At 45.5% G+C, this 14,506-nt stretch overlaps 1 protein-coding gene and 1 long non-coding RNA gene across 2 annotated transcripts in view; both read right to left on the reverse strand.

The window, feature by feature from the left end:
- The window catches only part of LOC119778461, a 57,406-nt gene extending 43,819 nt beyond the window's left edge, over window positions 1–13,587 (reverse strand). Inside the window, exons 1-2 of the mRNA XM_038277672.1 lie at window positions 13,576–13,587; window positions 12,340–12,433 (exon numbers count right to left, since the gene is read on the reverse strand). Coding sequence (XP_038133600.1) covers window positions 12,340–12,433; window positions 13,576–13,587 — 106 coding nt within the window. The remainder of the gene's footprint in view (window positions 1–12,339; window positions 12,434–13,575) is intronic.
- Window positions 4,464–5,243, reverse strand: LOC119778459. The gene is made up of 4 exons (XR_005280066.1): window positions 5,194–5,243; window positions 4,992–5,096; window positions 4,646–4,861; window positions 4,464–4,520 (listed from the first exon to the last, which is right to left on the reverse strand). It is a non-coding gene; the product is annotated as an uncharacterized LOC119778459 (long non-coding RNA).
- Window positions 13,588–14,506: the final 919 nt, after the last annotated feature.

The raw sequence follows: 14,506 nt of genomic DNA on the forward strand, positions 1-14,506 counted from the left end.
GGGCTTAGAGGGCACCCCTGGCGTGTGCCCCTTGAGAGAGAAAAAAAATGGGAAGATATTTTATTTGTAAGAACAGATGCTTTGGGTGATGTATATAACAGGCGTATCCAGGTTATAAAATTTAAACCAAAGCCAAATTTTTCCAGTACAGTAAACAAATAATTAAATTCCACTCGGTCAAATGCCTTTTCCGCGTCCAGAGAGGCAACTACTTCAGGAATCTCCCCAGACGCAGGGGAATAGAGGACATTTAAAAGTTTGCGAATATTTGTGAAAGGCTGACGACCCTTTATAAAACCAGTTTGGTCTGTTGAGACGATGTTGGGTACAACATTCTCTAACCTTGATGCTAGCAGTTTGGCTAAAACTTTGACATCAACATTAAGCAAAGATATAGGTCGATATGAGCCACAATCATTTGGGTCTTTGCCTGGCTTTAAAAGAAGTGAAATGGAAGCCTCTGTTAGAGTTTGTGGTAAATGGTTCTGATTAAATGAGTGATTAAACATTTCAAGTAGCAGGGGAGCAAGTTGAAGAGAAAATTTTTTATAAAACTCAACGGTATAACCGTCAGGTCCAGGTGATTTGCCATTCTGCATTTTATGAATGGAATCTATAATCTCTTGTAGCTTTGTGGTTTCTTCAAGGCTGTCTTTGACTTGTGCATCTACTTGTGGTATATTAATATTATCTAAAAAGCCAATCATTTTGGATTTATCTTGCGGGGGACAAGATGTGTACAGTTTAGAATAAAAATCCTGAAAGGTGTTGTTTATCTCTATTGGGTCAACGGTAAGGGATTGTGGAGTATTACGTATCTGAGGTATTAGACGGGACGCAGATTTACATTTAAGTTGATAGGCCAAAAGACGGCCTGCCTTATCCCCATGTTCATAATATTGTCCTTTTAACCAAAGTTGGTGTTTTTCAGTTATTTCTGTAGACAAAAGATCATATTGGGTCGTCAATGTAACCTTTTCCTTATATAAGTCGGGTGTTGGAGTAATAGAATATTGTTGGTCGATTTGTTTTAACGATACTAAGAGATCGTTTGCTCTTTGCTTTCTTTCTTTACTCCGTGAAATAGAATAAGAAATTATCTTCCCTCTTATAACTACTTTAAGTGCTTCCCACAATATAGATGGGGATATGGAATCAGATCTGTTAAAATATATGAACTCATCTATCTCTTTACCAATGAATTCACAGAAATGACTGTCTAACAGCAAAGATGTGTCTAATCTCCAAACTCTTGTTTGTGTGATATTTTGAGAGAACAAAATATCTAGGGAGACCTGCGCATGGTCAGATTCAACAATAGTATTGTATTCAATTCTCTTTGTAAAAGGGAGAAGTGTCTTGTCAATGAGGAAAAAATCGATACGACTGTATGTGTGGTGAACATGTGAGAAGTAGGAGAATTCTTTTTTGTTAGGATTAAAGAACCTCCATGGGTCAACCCAACCTGCCTTTTCAGCAAACTCACCAAGAACAAGAGACATTTTAGAGCGGGATAAGTTTCTAGGGCTAGAGCGGTCCATAGCTGGGTCCATAACCGTGTTGAAGTCCCCTGATAGAATAAGACTATGTCTATTAAGGTCTGGGAGAAGAGAAGTGAATTTGTGTATAAAGCCCACATCATCCCAGTTCGGAGCGTAAATACTAGCTAGAATTACAGGAGAGTTAAACAGCGTCCCAGATACTATCACAAATCGTCCCTGGGGGTCAGAGATAACCCGAGATGGTGTAAACAATGTTTTTTTGTGGATCAGGATGGCTGCCCCTCGTGCCTTATTGTTAAAGTTAGAGTGGAAATTCTGTCCAATCCAATTCCTCTTAAGCCTGAGTTGATCTGCTATTTTTAAATGAGTTTCCTGTAAAAATATTATTTCTGCGTTCAGCCTCTTTAAGTGAGAGAAGATCTTTGCTCTCTTGTTAGGCCCATTCATCCCTCTCACGTTCCAGGTAATGAAACGTGTTGGAGTTACACCTATATCTGCCCTAACACTATCAAGGTTGTGTGACATATGACATCTTCAAAAATAAAAAGAATGATGAACATCCCCAAGAAAAAGAAGGAAAAAAAAAAAAAAAAACACACACCCCCCCCCCCCCCCCCCCCTTCTTAAAGATAACTTTCCCTTTAACCCCAAACTTAACATATCCTATGCCTGTCCTCGGAACATGGACAGACTGCAGGTTCTCTTCTAACTCCTGAACCTTCCGATACACACTCTTCTCTTAACTAGTGAAGAGCCTAGGACCTTTTACCAGGGATGGTATATATTAGTTGAAACCATTTCGGTATAAAAAAATAAAATAAAATAAAATAAAAGTAAAGCCATACCGTTAAACATACCGTTAATGTATAATCAGTTATGTTAATTATATAGGTAAAGAATAAGAGAATATCCAAAATTCTCAAAAACAATTAAATTACCCAAAATAGACTTTGGCAAGAGTTCACATACGCGTCAGAGCGTCCTCCAAGCAGTAAGAGGGTGACCACACACCAGGTACGTACGACCCGACTGGACCGTATCAGTCCCCTTCCCCAGCCACCAGCTGATTGCAGTAAGCTCGTGCTTCTTCTGGAGTGTTAAAGTCGAGGGTTTTCCCCTTATGGAAGACTCGTAGGTTAGCTGGATATCGCAAGCGAAACTTGATCCCCTTCTCGTAGAGTGTTTGTTTAACGCCGTTAAATCCAGCGCGTTTCTTCGACAGAGCAGCGCTGTAGTCAGGGTATATTCTCAGTGTAGCGCCCTGATAGGTGCTTGTGTGCTGTCTTGCCCACTGCAGTAGCCGTTCCTTCTCCTGGTGTCTTTGAAAGCATACCACAAACGGGCGCGGAGGACGGCTAGTGTTGCTGGGTTTTGCGCCCACCCTGTGTGCTCTCTCCAGCACCGGGGCTGAGTCGAAGAGTGCGTTGCTGCGGGTGATCTCCATTAGTGCATTCGTCATAAAGTTAACAGTATTCCCCACACCTTCACTGCCTTCTGGAATGTTTATAATCCTCAGGTTGTTGCGGCGTGACCTGTTTTCCAAATCCTCAATACGATCCAAGAGTTCAGCATTTTGGCCTTTTAAAGCTTTAACGGCAGATTCGGCAGCACATATCTTCTCGAAATTATCGCCCGCGAGTGATTCTGAAGCGGTTAGGCGTTGTTGTATAGAGCCCACCGTTTCTGTCAGAGCACTCACCGAAGCTTGTAACGGCACCAGTGATTCTTGAATGAGGGTGGAGATGTCTTCTTTTAAACTTTCTCGTTGCTTGGCTAACTCTTGTACTAGCTGGGTCATAGTTAATCCATCGCCTTTGGAAGGGCTAGCGTCGGAAGCCATGGTGGCTGGCTTGCTAGCAATGGCGTTCCGCGTCGTTATCGAGGAGGATTGTTTTTGCTTGGAGGTAGCCATTAACCGGCCAAAGTCGTCCAAAACGGCAATGTGTATAAGATACGTCAATTCTGTGGTAAATATATAAGGTTTGGTCTCATAAGTTAGATATTGGGTCAGAGCTCTTCACACTTGCTGCCTACTCCTTCATGACCCAAACCGGAAGTCTCGCTTCTTATACCTTCTGAGTCTGTGTTGCATCATGTGGATGCTTAGCTGTCCGTATCAGAAACTGACACGCCATCCATGTGTTGAACTCCATGCAGGTTGCTTCTCTGTCTCAGGGTTACAGATACAGTAGCTCTCCTATCAGTCCGGCTCCAAGATGTGCCCATATCCTGTGTATTCTAAAAGACACGAAGGCTGTCCTGATTAGATGACCTCCGTACACACCGTGACATCCACAATGTGAAGGAAGGCCTTCTGCTCTGTCTAATCTGACTAACAAAATAACAATGCACATGATGTATAAATAATAAAACCTAACAGGTGTAAGCCGGGTTGGAGGTGTGGACTTTGACCATCAGCTGGTAGACCACGAACTGCGGGTCTGAGGAAAGAACAGCAGAGCGTCACCATCCGGATCCCTTACAGTCTGGAACCTGAGCTGGACTGGAAGCAGGTCTGAGTCTGTGGAATCTGGACTAATCTCTAAGTTTTGAAATTAATCTCAGTCTGAACTGAAAAGCTGGACCTGGAACTCTTCACTGTAAAGAAGTGGCCCGGTTCTGAATATAGGACTTACCGCAGGTCCCGCCTGTAAACATAGTGACTGTGGAAGAGCAGAGCCACGGGTTTGGATCCAGCCGGGTCCTGCGCAGGAAGTTGTAGTAAATGACGTAGCGGCGCTGGCTGGGAAAGGTGAAACCCTTAACACAGATCCGAACAAATGGGTCCAGAATTCAGCCAGAACACAAAAGCCACTGCATTCTAACACATCCAGCAGCTGTTACGGATTAACTGACCTTCTTGTCACCGGTCCGGACCTCTCCGTAGAACTCTAGGGCCTCCTGAGCTTCCTGGAACTTCCCTCGGTGCAGCAAATGGGCATCTGTGAGCGGCCATCTACCGGAAGCGGTGTTCCCGGCATCCTCCACCTCCTGGCTCTGCACCTGGCCTGGGGCAGACTGGAAACACACACTAATATCAGAATGAACATTAATTCTGTTCCACCATTTATCTGGGATTTGGTTACACCAATAAAAACAATGATAAAATAAACAACAATAAATGAAACTAATTAAGTACTTACACTCAGGAGGATGGTCTCATTCTGGCAATCATGACCTGTACAGGCCATGATGAGACCCCAGATGTAGATGTTAACTCCATCCAAACAAGTTCCCCACCCACCGATGGCACCGATGACCTGTACATGGCTGCATTGGCCATATACAGGTCATCAACCACAGATGTAGGTATTAACTCCATCCACACTGGCTACCCACCCACCGGTGGCACCGCTGACCTGTAAAATGAACACACAAGAAACACAGAACTCCACTTAACAACCAAAGAATAAACACTGAAATGTTTTATGAGCAGTCCTACCCTTTTTAGAATTTAGATCAGGCTCCTTTGAAAGGGGCAAGTTTTACCTGAGCGGCCTTGGTGGAAATGCAGCCCCTCTTGACCGCAGTGGTCTCCAGGCCACAGTCCTCCAGCTCAGGGCATTGACCAACTGGAGCAGGGGGCGGAGACTGCTGTACACAATGATTAGTTGAGTGAAAAGATGCTAAATGAAGAAAGATTCATATAGTTAGACAGTTGAAGTTTGGAGGGAAGCAGGGGTGGGCTAACCTTCATTAGCCTTGTCTCATTCATTTTAGGGAGCATCAGGATGAGGTAGTGATGCTGATGCTATTCCAGCGGCCCGGCAGCTCCTGGAGGTGCTGCCATTGGACCATAATTACAATTTTACTTAAGGCAGTTCACATGAAGTCAGATTATGCAAAATAAAAAAAATGTATCAGCACTAAAAATGCACTAAATTCTGTTGGTGCACGTCTAGTGATCTATTTCCCAATAGAACAGGTGTGTCATGTTGGGACCAAGGTTTCTAACCCACATGCAGAACACACGGACTCAGAGGGAAAAGTTCAACAGTTTATTGAAACACAATGATATTAAAGAACTGATTCTTGGGAAACAGATCCAGGACTGGTCACAACTGGGTTCTCTGCAGAGAGGGACAGTTCGGTTAGCTGAGATCCAAATACTGTTGCTTGTTGAGTAATGCAGGTCTGTACCTGTTCAATGATTTAGGCTGAGCGGCTGAGGGAGGGAACCAGGAGAGTCCAGAGGCAGGGCTTGACTTCAGACTTTGCAGTGTTCTGATCTGAGTTACTTTCCAGTTCTCTTCTTGAGAGCGGGCATGCAGTTTGACTTTCCAAGGTTTTTCTGAGATCAGACAGCTGGTCTCAGCTGAGAAACTCTTCCAGAGCTCCAGGGTTCAGTCAGGTTCTTCCTAGGAAGCAGAGAGGACAAAAACAGGTTAGGTTCTGGTTCAGTATTCAGGGGAGTCAGAGAATCAGACAGGTTGGTTGGCTCAGGCTTGCTAACCGTAACTGGCTTAACACTCTGGCACTGGAGTGTAGCTCTGCCACTGCTTACATGCTGGTCTCCTGATGAGCAAACGAGCCGCAGGTGTGGTAGTCAGCTTCAGCTCCAGGAGACCTAGGGCGGCCTCTGCTGGAGAAAGGTGGACAGACCTCCAGATCCCAACAGTACCCCCCCCCCCCCCTCAACGACCGCCTCCTGGCGGTCCAGAAGATGTGGATGGCAGAGACTCACGGTAGTCGTCGATCAAGGAGGGATCCAGGATGGGACCGTAGCCCTCCCAGTCCTGCCAACCGCGGCCCCGGCGACGGTAGTCCACAATCCGGGCGAACGGTGAAGACAGGGTGACCATCAATGTCCCGGGTGGGTGGAGGGGAGTCGGACGGAGGGCACAAAGGGCTGGTCAGAACAGGCTTAATTTGGGAAACATGGAAGGTAGGATGAATGCGGAGTGAAGGTGGCAGGTGCAGGCGAACGGCAGACGGTTTTATGACAGAGGCTATTTTGTATGGACCGATGAACCTGGGGGAGAGTTTGCGGGACATGGATTTTAGTGGGATATCTCATGTCGAGAGCCAAACCTGTTGTCCGGGTGAGTAGGTGGGAGCTGGGCGTCGTTTGCGGTTGGAGAATTTCTTATTTGTTCGGAAGTCCGGTTCAAAGCTGTGATGTGTCTTTCCAGATTCTATGGCAACGGCGGATGTGGTGGTGAACTCATGGAACTGAAATCTCCCTTTCGTCAGCGGGAAATAGTGGTGGCTGGTAACCTAGGGAGACTTGGAAAGGGGACAGACCGGTTGCAGATGACTTGTGTGCATACTCTACCCAGGGGAGAAATTGGCTCCAATCAGTCAGGTTGGTGGATGTTAAGCAGCGGAGAGTGGATTCCAGTTCTTGATTCATTCTTTCAGTTTGTCCATTGGATTGAGGGTGGTAACCTGAGGAGAGTGGTATGTTAGTGTCAAGGGCAGAGCAGAAGTTTTTCCAGACCTGAGCTGTGAACTGGGGGCCTCTGTCAGACAGGATTTCCTGAGGGATGCCATGAAGTAGGAACACGTGTTTAATTAGTAGTTTGAGCCGTTTGAAAGGCAGCAGGGAGCTTCCTGAGGGGAACAAGATGGCAGGTCTTGGAGAAACGGTCAATGATTGTGAGTATAGTTGTCATACCGTTGGTATGACAACTACCAGAAACGACGAGTGATCAGGGCAATGGTTCTGCTTACACCTGGATGGGCTGAGAATTTGGCTGAATGCATCCAATGAATGAGTCGAGATCTGACAAAAGTGGGTACGTACGTTCGATTAGGAGGTCCATTTCCTGGGTCAGGTTCAGAAGCTTGGGCAAGGTTGATCAGGTCGGTGATCTCCCAGGAAACGGCTGCTATGGTACAGCTAGCAGGTAAGACAGAATCAGGTGTTTCAGGCTTGTCAGGTGAGTACAGGCGAGAGAGTCAGGTTTGACATTTTTGGATCCGGGTCTGTAAGAAATGATCAGGTTGAAACAAGAAAAGAATAGAGACCAACGGGACTGACGTGGATTGGACCTTTTGACAGACTGGATATAAGATACATTTTTGTGGTCAGTCCATACCAACACGGGGTGCTCTGCGCCCTCCAGCCAATGCCGCCACTCTTCCAGAGCCAATTTGATAGCCAGGAGTTCTCTATCGCCGACATCGTAGTTTTGCTCAGCTGGTGAAAGCCTGCGAGAGAAGAAGGCGCATGGGTGAGTTTTATGATCAGCGTCGGATTGCTGGGATAACACTGCCCCCACTCCAGAGTCAGATGCATCCACCTCTAGAATGAACTGCTTAGAGGGGTCTGGTTGAATTAGAATGGGTGCACTGGAAAAAAGAGCCTTGAGTTTATTGAATGCGGCCTCAGCCTCAGCAGACCAGTGGAAAGTTCTTTTGACAGATGTCAATGCAGTGAGGGGCTGGGCTGTCTGACTGTAATTCCTGATAAATCTCCTGTAGAAATTTGCAAAACCCAGGAACCTTTGAAGTTGCTTGCGATTCTCGGGGGTAGGCCAGTCCAGAACTGCTTTAATCTTGTCCTCTGATGGCTTCACCTGCCCGCCCTCGAGCACAAATCCTAGAAAGGTGACAGAAGGTTGGTGAAACTCACATTTTTCAGCCTTGACGAAAAGTTTGTTTTCGAGAAGTCTTTGGAGAACCAAACAAACGCGTTTCTTGTGGTCTGACAGATTCTTGGAGTAAATCAGGATGTCATCAATGTAAACAAAAACAAAGATGTTGAGAAAATCTCTCAACACGTTGTTAACCAGGGCTTGGAAACAGGCAGGAGCGTTAGTCAGACCAAAAGGCATAACCAGATATTCAAATTGGCCTAAAGGGGTTTTGATGGCCGTCTTCCACTCATCTCCCTCTCTTATTCTGAGAAGATTGTAGGCATTTCTTAAATCCAACTTGGTAAAAACAGTAGCCCCTTGAACATGTTCAAAAGCAGACGCTAGCAGAGGCAAGGGATACTTGTTTTTAATAGTGATTTGGTTAAGTCCCTTGTAATCTATACATGGTCGGAGAGATCCATCCTTTTTCCAACGAAAAAGAAGCCTGCACCAAGAGGGGATGAGGAAGGCCGAATAATCCCGGCAGCTAGGGACTCATTTATGTATTTCTCCATGGTTTCTCTCTCTGGTTTGGAGATATTAAAAAGTCGACCGCTAGGGAGGGGAGCCCCAGGTAACAGATCAATGGCACAGTCGTATGGTCTGTGAGGAGGAAGAGACAGTGCACTGACCTTGCTGAAGACTGGTGACAGATCGTGGTAGTCAGAAGGTACGGAGGATAAATCAGGTGGATCAGCCTCCAGTCAACTGGCCGGTGACTGAATAGAAGGCGCTGCAGAACGCAGACAGGAGATATGGCAGGAGGCAGACCACGATTCAATATGTTTCTTGGCCCAATTTATGTGAGGGTTGTGTAGCTGTAACCACTCATATCCCAGAACTAGAGATGAACAGGCTGTTGGGATCTGGAGATCTGCCACCTGTCTCCAGCAGAGAGCGCTGTGGGTCTCCTGGGCTGGAGCCTCCAGCACACCTGAGGATCATCAGTCCATCAGGAGACCTCCTACATAAGCAGCTGCCAGACCTGTCTTCGGCGCCGGAGTGTTGACCAGTTTTGGTTAGCGGAACCTGAGCCTCTGTTACTTAGAGAATCTCTGTCTGCTCTAGAGAGTAACTAGATTATAACCAGCCTCTGTCTTCTCTGCCCACAGGAAACCCAGACTGAAGTCTGTAGCTCTGGAGGAGCTTTGCTTGGAAGCCTGCCTGCCTGCCCAAGGAAGCCAAACCGGAAGACAATCGTTCTGAATTCCCCAACCAGCTCTCAAGGGAGAGCTAGAACTTCAACTCAAGGTCTGAACCTCATTAGCCAGAAGCTAGACGCTACTGCTGCTGAGCTCTCTGCTGAACCCACGTTCTCTGGACCCAACCGGTTCCCCCTCTCTATCGATCAGTCATAACCTCATCAAGGTACAAACCAGAATCAAACCCCTGACAAGTCATCACCGCTGCCTGGCTAACCAAACTATCATCTCTGCAGATACTCAGTGAATCCAGTCCCGGACCAATACCACAACCTGCTCATTATTAATCTTGTGTGCATCTTTATGATAAACTGTTAAACTTTTACTCCGTTTCCTGTGGTGTTCTGCATGTGGGTTTAAACACTAGAGACCCATCATGATACAGGCAGATGGAAAAACAAAAAAAGATATTGTCTCTAAGTGTCTGGTTTCCGGAGATCAGAAGTTCAAGTGACTGAGTCTGGTGTGTAACCTGATGTAACTTCTTTCCATCAATGGCTGAAACCAGGTTAGAGTCTATTAAATTCTTCTCACAACCAGAATCAATAAAGGTGGTTAGGTGAGGGTTTGGTCAGAAACAAACAAGGTAGCCGGTAGCAGCAGATGAGGAGACTGTTCAGATTGCAGATGGTCCGCTAGACTCCTCATTTACTCTGGCGGACCCCGGCTTTTACCTTAGCTGGGCAGGTGGAAACAAAATGGCCGGGCTCACCACAATACATGCATAAATTCCCCTTGTATATCCTTTGCCTTTCCTCGGTTGAGAGTCTGGTATGACTGATCTGCATAGGCTCTACATCAGAGGTTTCTGTGGAGGGAGAGACCCCATGAGTCAAAGAAGCAGAAACAGAAGCAGGTTGGTTATGACTCCTAGGTCTGGAATCGGTTTCAGGTGACGCAGAAAAAACAGAAGAGCTGTTAATTACTGGGGCAGGTACAGAAAAAACATGGCTCCTTACTTTAGACCTGGCTCTGGCTCGAAGTCTATTATCCAGACGAATTGTTAGCCTGATTAATTCCTTCAGGGTGGCTGGTTCGTCGATAGTGGCAAGCTCATCCTTAATTTCTTCGTCTAATGCCTTGAAATAAGCGCGCATTCATTCCACCCGGAAGCAGCGGCTTTGAACCGGAAGTCGATCGAGAAATCGGCTACAGTCCCATTTCCTTGTTTTAGGTTTAGCAGAGCTCGAGAATTAATTAATTCTGGGTATCCTGATTGAATACTTGTAAGAATTCTTTAATGAATTGATCAAAGGTGCAAGTGAAACTGGATTCAGAGGGAAATCTGGCTTCAGCCCATTCGAGGGCTCTTCCGGTTAATTGAGATAGAATGAAACTTATTTTCCTTTTGTCATTGGTAAAACTGGACGGCAGGTGTTCAAAAATCTATTTGCATTGGAATAAAAATCCTTTGCACTTACTAGTTATACCAGAGAATTTCTCAGGAAGTGACGGACGGAATTCCGGAAATGACGGAACGGGCTCTGACCTTTGAGGCGGGTTTGGCTCCGGAACCAGAAGTTGTGCTGGCTCCGCTCTGGGAGTAGCATCTCTGAGATAGCCGGCTAATTCCTGTAAAGTCTGATTAGTTTGTTCCAAGCGTGTGTTAAACTCACGGAGGGTGGAGTCGTGGCCTTGGATTTGAGCTCCTTGTTGCTCAATCATCCTCCGGAGTTGGACTGCTGGGTTAGGTTGTGGGCCAGAGTGTTGTCATGTTGGGACAAAGGTTTCTAACCCACATGCAGAACACACGGACACAGAGGGAAAAGTTCAACAGTTTATTGAAACACAATGATATTAAAGAACTGATTCTTGGGAAACAGATCCAGGACTGGTCACAACTGGGTTCTCTGCAGAGAGGGACAGTTCGGTTAGCTGAGATCCAAATACTGTTGCTTGTTGAGTAATGCAGGTCTGTACCTGTTCAGTGATTTAGGCTGAGCGGCTGAGGGAGGGAACCAGGAGAGTCCAGAGGCAGAAGGTAGGCAGAGGCAGGGCTTGACTTCAGACTTTGCAGTGTTCTGATCTGAGTTACTTTCCAGTTCCCTTCTTGAGAGCGGATATGCAGGTTGACTTTCCAAGGTTCTTCTGAGATCAGACAGCTGGTCTCAGCTGAGAAACTCTTCCAGAGCTCCAGGGTTCAGTCAGGTTCTTCCTAGGAAGCAGAGAGGACAAAAACAGGTTAGGTTCTGGTTCAGTTTTCGGGGAGTCAGAGAATCAGACAGGTTGGTTGGCTCAGGCTTGCTAACCGTAACTGGCTTAACACTCTGGCACTGGAGTGTAGCTCTGCCACTGCTTACATGCTGGTCTCCTGATGAGCAAACGAGCCGCAGGTGTGGTAGTCAGCTTCAGCTCCAGGAGACCTAGGGCGCCCTCTGCTGGAGAAAGGTGGACAGACCTCCAGATCCCAACAAGGTGGATATTACCGATAGTGCTGATGGCTCTCATCTGCTGAGGAAGCTGGACTTGGGAGCTCTGGCTCCTGCTGAGCTGCTGCTGCTCTCCTGTGGAAAAAACCCAGCAGCAGATCAGCGGACAGGATGAATGAATGGTAGCCGGCGCGCGCAGATGACGTCATACACGCGCCGCTTTGTTTTTAAAACATATAAATTAAGAATATATAAACGAGAATGTCTGGGGCACAGTGATTCAGCTACATGTTATGAATGCTGGCGTACCATAAATGATACATTATGAACAGTTCAGTTTGTGCTTTCAAGTCGTTGCCCAAAGGAACTAAAGATCGACGTCACGGATTATGAAAAATAACAACCGATCCTCAGCATAGAAATAAACTCATCACCAATCTCCAAACCTGATCGAGTGTATAAGAACACAATAAACAGCTGGGGATTTTTATCTTAGCACAGGTTACCATAATAAACCACAGAAGGTAACTTTGCGGCCTCGTGTCTGTAAAGTTGCAGCCGAAGCGGCGCGTGCGGACGACGGCATACACGCGCCACTTTGTTTTTAAAACATTTAGATAAAAAAATAAAGCGGCGGATGTCCGGGGGTCAGTTATTCGCCTTCATGTTATGAGTGTTGGCTTACCTCTCAACAAGAGGAACGAACTTTGCTGCCTCGTGTCGGTGAAGTTGCCACCGGAATTGATCCGGCGCGCGGATATGACGTCATACACACACCGCTTTGTTTTTAAAATATAAATAAATATAAAACATTTATCCATTTTATTCCTTTTAACAGTTAACATTACTGAAAATTCTTTGGAGGGATTCAGACCTGAAAAAAGAGAACTTAAGAGAACATCAGCTGTAATTTTTTTAAATGTGTTCTGTGACTGTATGCATACTATCTCCAAAATGGAAGACAAAAAATGAATAAAAAAAAATCAGAACTGCTTTACCTGTTCTCTATTGATAAACAACAAATAATATTTCAAGTCATGTAACTGAGAAACGTTACAGCCAAGTCTCTTTTTTTCTAATCATAGTATTTTTAAATCTATGGAACTTTTTTCTAAAAGCAGAGTTAGATAAAAAAAAATATTTAAAGGTTTCAGCTGCCCACACAGCCGGAAAAATAAAGTCCAGCCTTAAAATGAAAAGATGTGCACAGAACCCATCTGGAAAAAGCCGGAGGGTTCCTTGTGCATCACAGAAAATAAACCATTTGCAGTCCCTGCAGGAAAGAAGCACTTGTTAAAGGGTCCTATGACCCTTTTTATTTTTTTAATAGACATGCAACCGAAGCTAGCGTTGTCACTTCCAAAAAATAACTTTAAAGAAATAACTTACAATATTTAAATATTTTAAATATAGAAATATTTACAAATATAGTTAATTTTAGTGAACAGAGGTCGTCCTGTAGAATATAAATATCTGGCTGGCTTTACTGATGTTTTTTTATACCATTGGTTCCAAAGCTTGAAATAATTTTTTTTAACTTGGCTGCATTTGCTGTTTCCCCCCACTACTTTCAAGATACTGCAACACATTCTAGATTGCACGCTGATTGTACCGATAGCACAAAGATTATCTGAGATTTGAAAACATGAAGCTTAAGGTACTGGAGAACCAGATGCAGATCTCCCACCTATTGAAATCCCCCATTTTAACATAGTTATGCTGAATGATCAGCGCTCCATTTATTGAATCAAGCAGCAGGACCAGGGTTAGAAAACAATACTGACAAAAAACAATATTAAACCCCTCTTTAGTGTTTAAACTCCCTCTCCGCCACATGCCTAAAGCTTAGCAATTACATGTTTACTGTTAAAGTGTTGCTAAGTGACCATGAGGTCAGAAACAGGACTACATAACGCAGTACAGCTGCTTCCATATTTGGCAAGCCAGCCACATATTTATATTCTACAGTTCAAGGTACAAGATGAAGTTAGCAGAAGCACTTTGTATTACAGCATCTAGGTCTCTCTCTGTATTCCATCATTTTGGTTTATATTTGTACTAATTTGTGTTGGGATCCAGAGGCTTGCCCACCAGAGGGCGCCGAGGATCGCTTCCTGATGGTTTGTTCTTCTGTTGGGATCTGGGGTGCTGTCTACCTTCCTCCACCAGAGGGCGTACTGGATCTCCTGAAGCTGACTTCACCAGCTGCTTCTCATCTGCTCATCAGGGGACCAGTACTTAAGTGGGCTGTGGACAACAATCCGGTGCCAGAGTGTTAGTCAGTCATGGTACAGCAAACCCTGAGCCAACCACCCTGTCTGAGTCTCTGACTCCCCTGAAACCAGAACCTGAACCTAATCAGTTTTTGTCTTCTCTGTTTCTTAGGAAGAAACCTGACTGAAGCCTGGAACTCTGGAAGAGTTTCTCTGCTGAAATCTGCCTGCCAGCCCTCAGGAGCTCATCTGAAGAATCTAACTGTCTGAACCTGCCTGCCCGCCCTCAACAAGAGGATCGGAAGAAATTCTGGATCAGAACACTGATAAGTCTGAAGTATAACCCTGCCGTTGCTCAGCCCTCAGCCTGCCGTCTGCCTCTGAACCCAAACCTGGAGATCTACAAGCCCCAGCCAAGCCAAGCCTCCTCCGAGCCCTCAGTCTGCCGTCAGCCTCTGAACCCTCCTGGTTCCCCCCTTCTGCCACTCTGCTCAACTTCCTTAACAGTAAACCCAGTCGTGACCAGCCCTGGACCTGATTACCCCCCTGACCTGTTTGTTAATATTCTTCATTAAAACTTAGAACTTTTTCCCAGTCTCTGAGTGTGTTCTGCATATGGGCTAGCATCCAGAAACCCAT

This window comes from Cyprinodon tularosa, unplaced genomic scaffold (assembly GCF_016077235.1).
Source record: "Cyprinodon tularosa strain WSP-4 unplaced genomic scaffold, ASM1607723v1 ctg1335, whole genome shotgun sequence".
Lineage (NCBI taxonomy): Eukaryota > Metazoa > Chordata > Actinopteri > Cyprinodontiformes > Cyprinodontidae > Cyprinodon > Cyprinodon tularosa.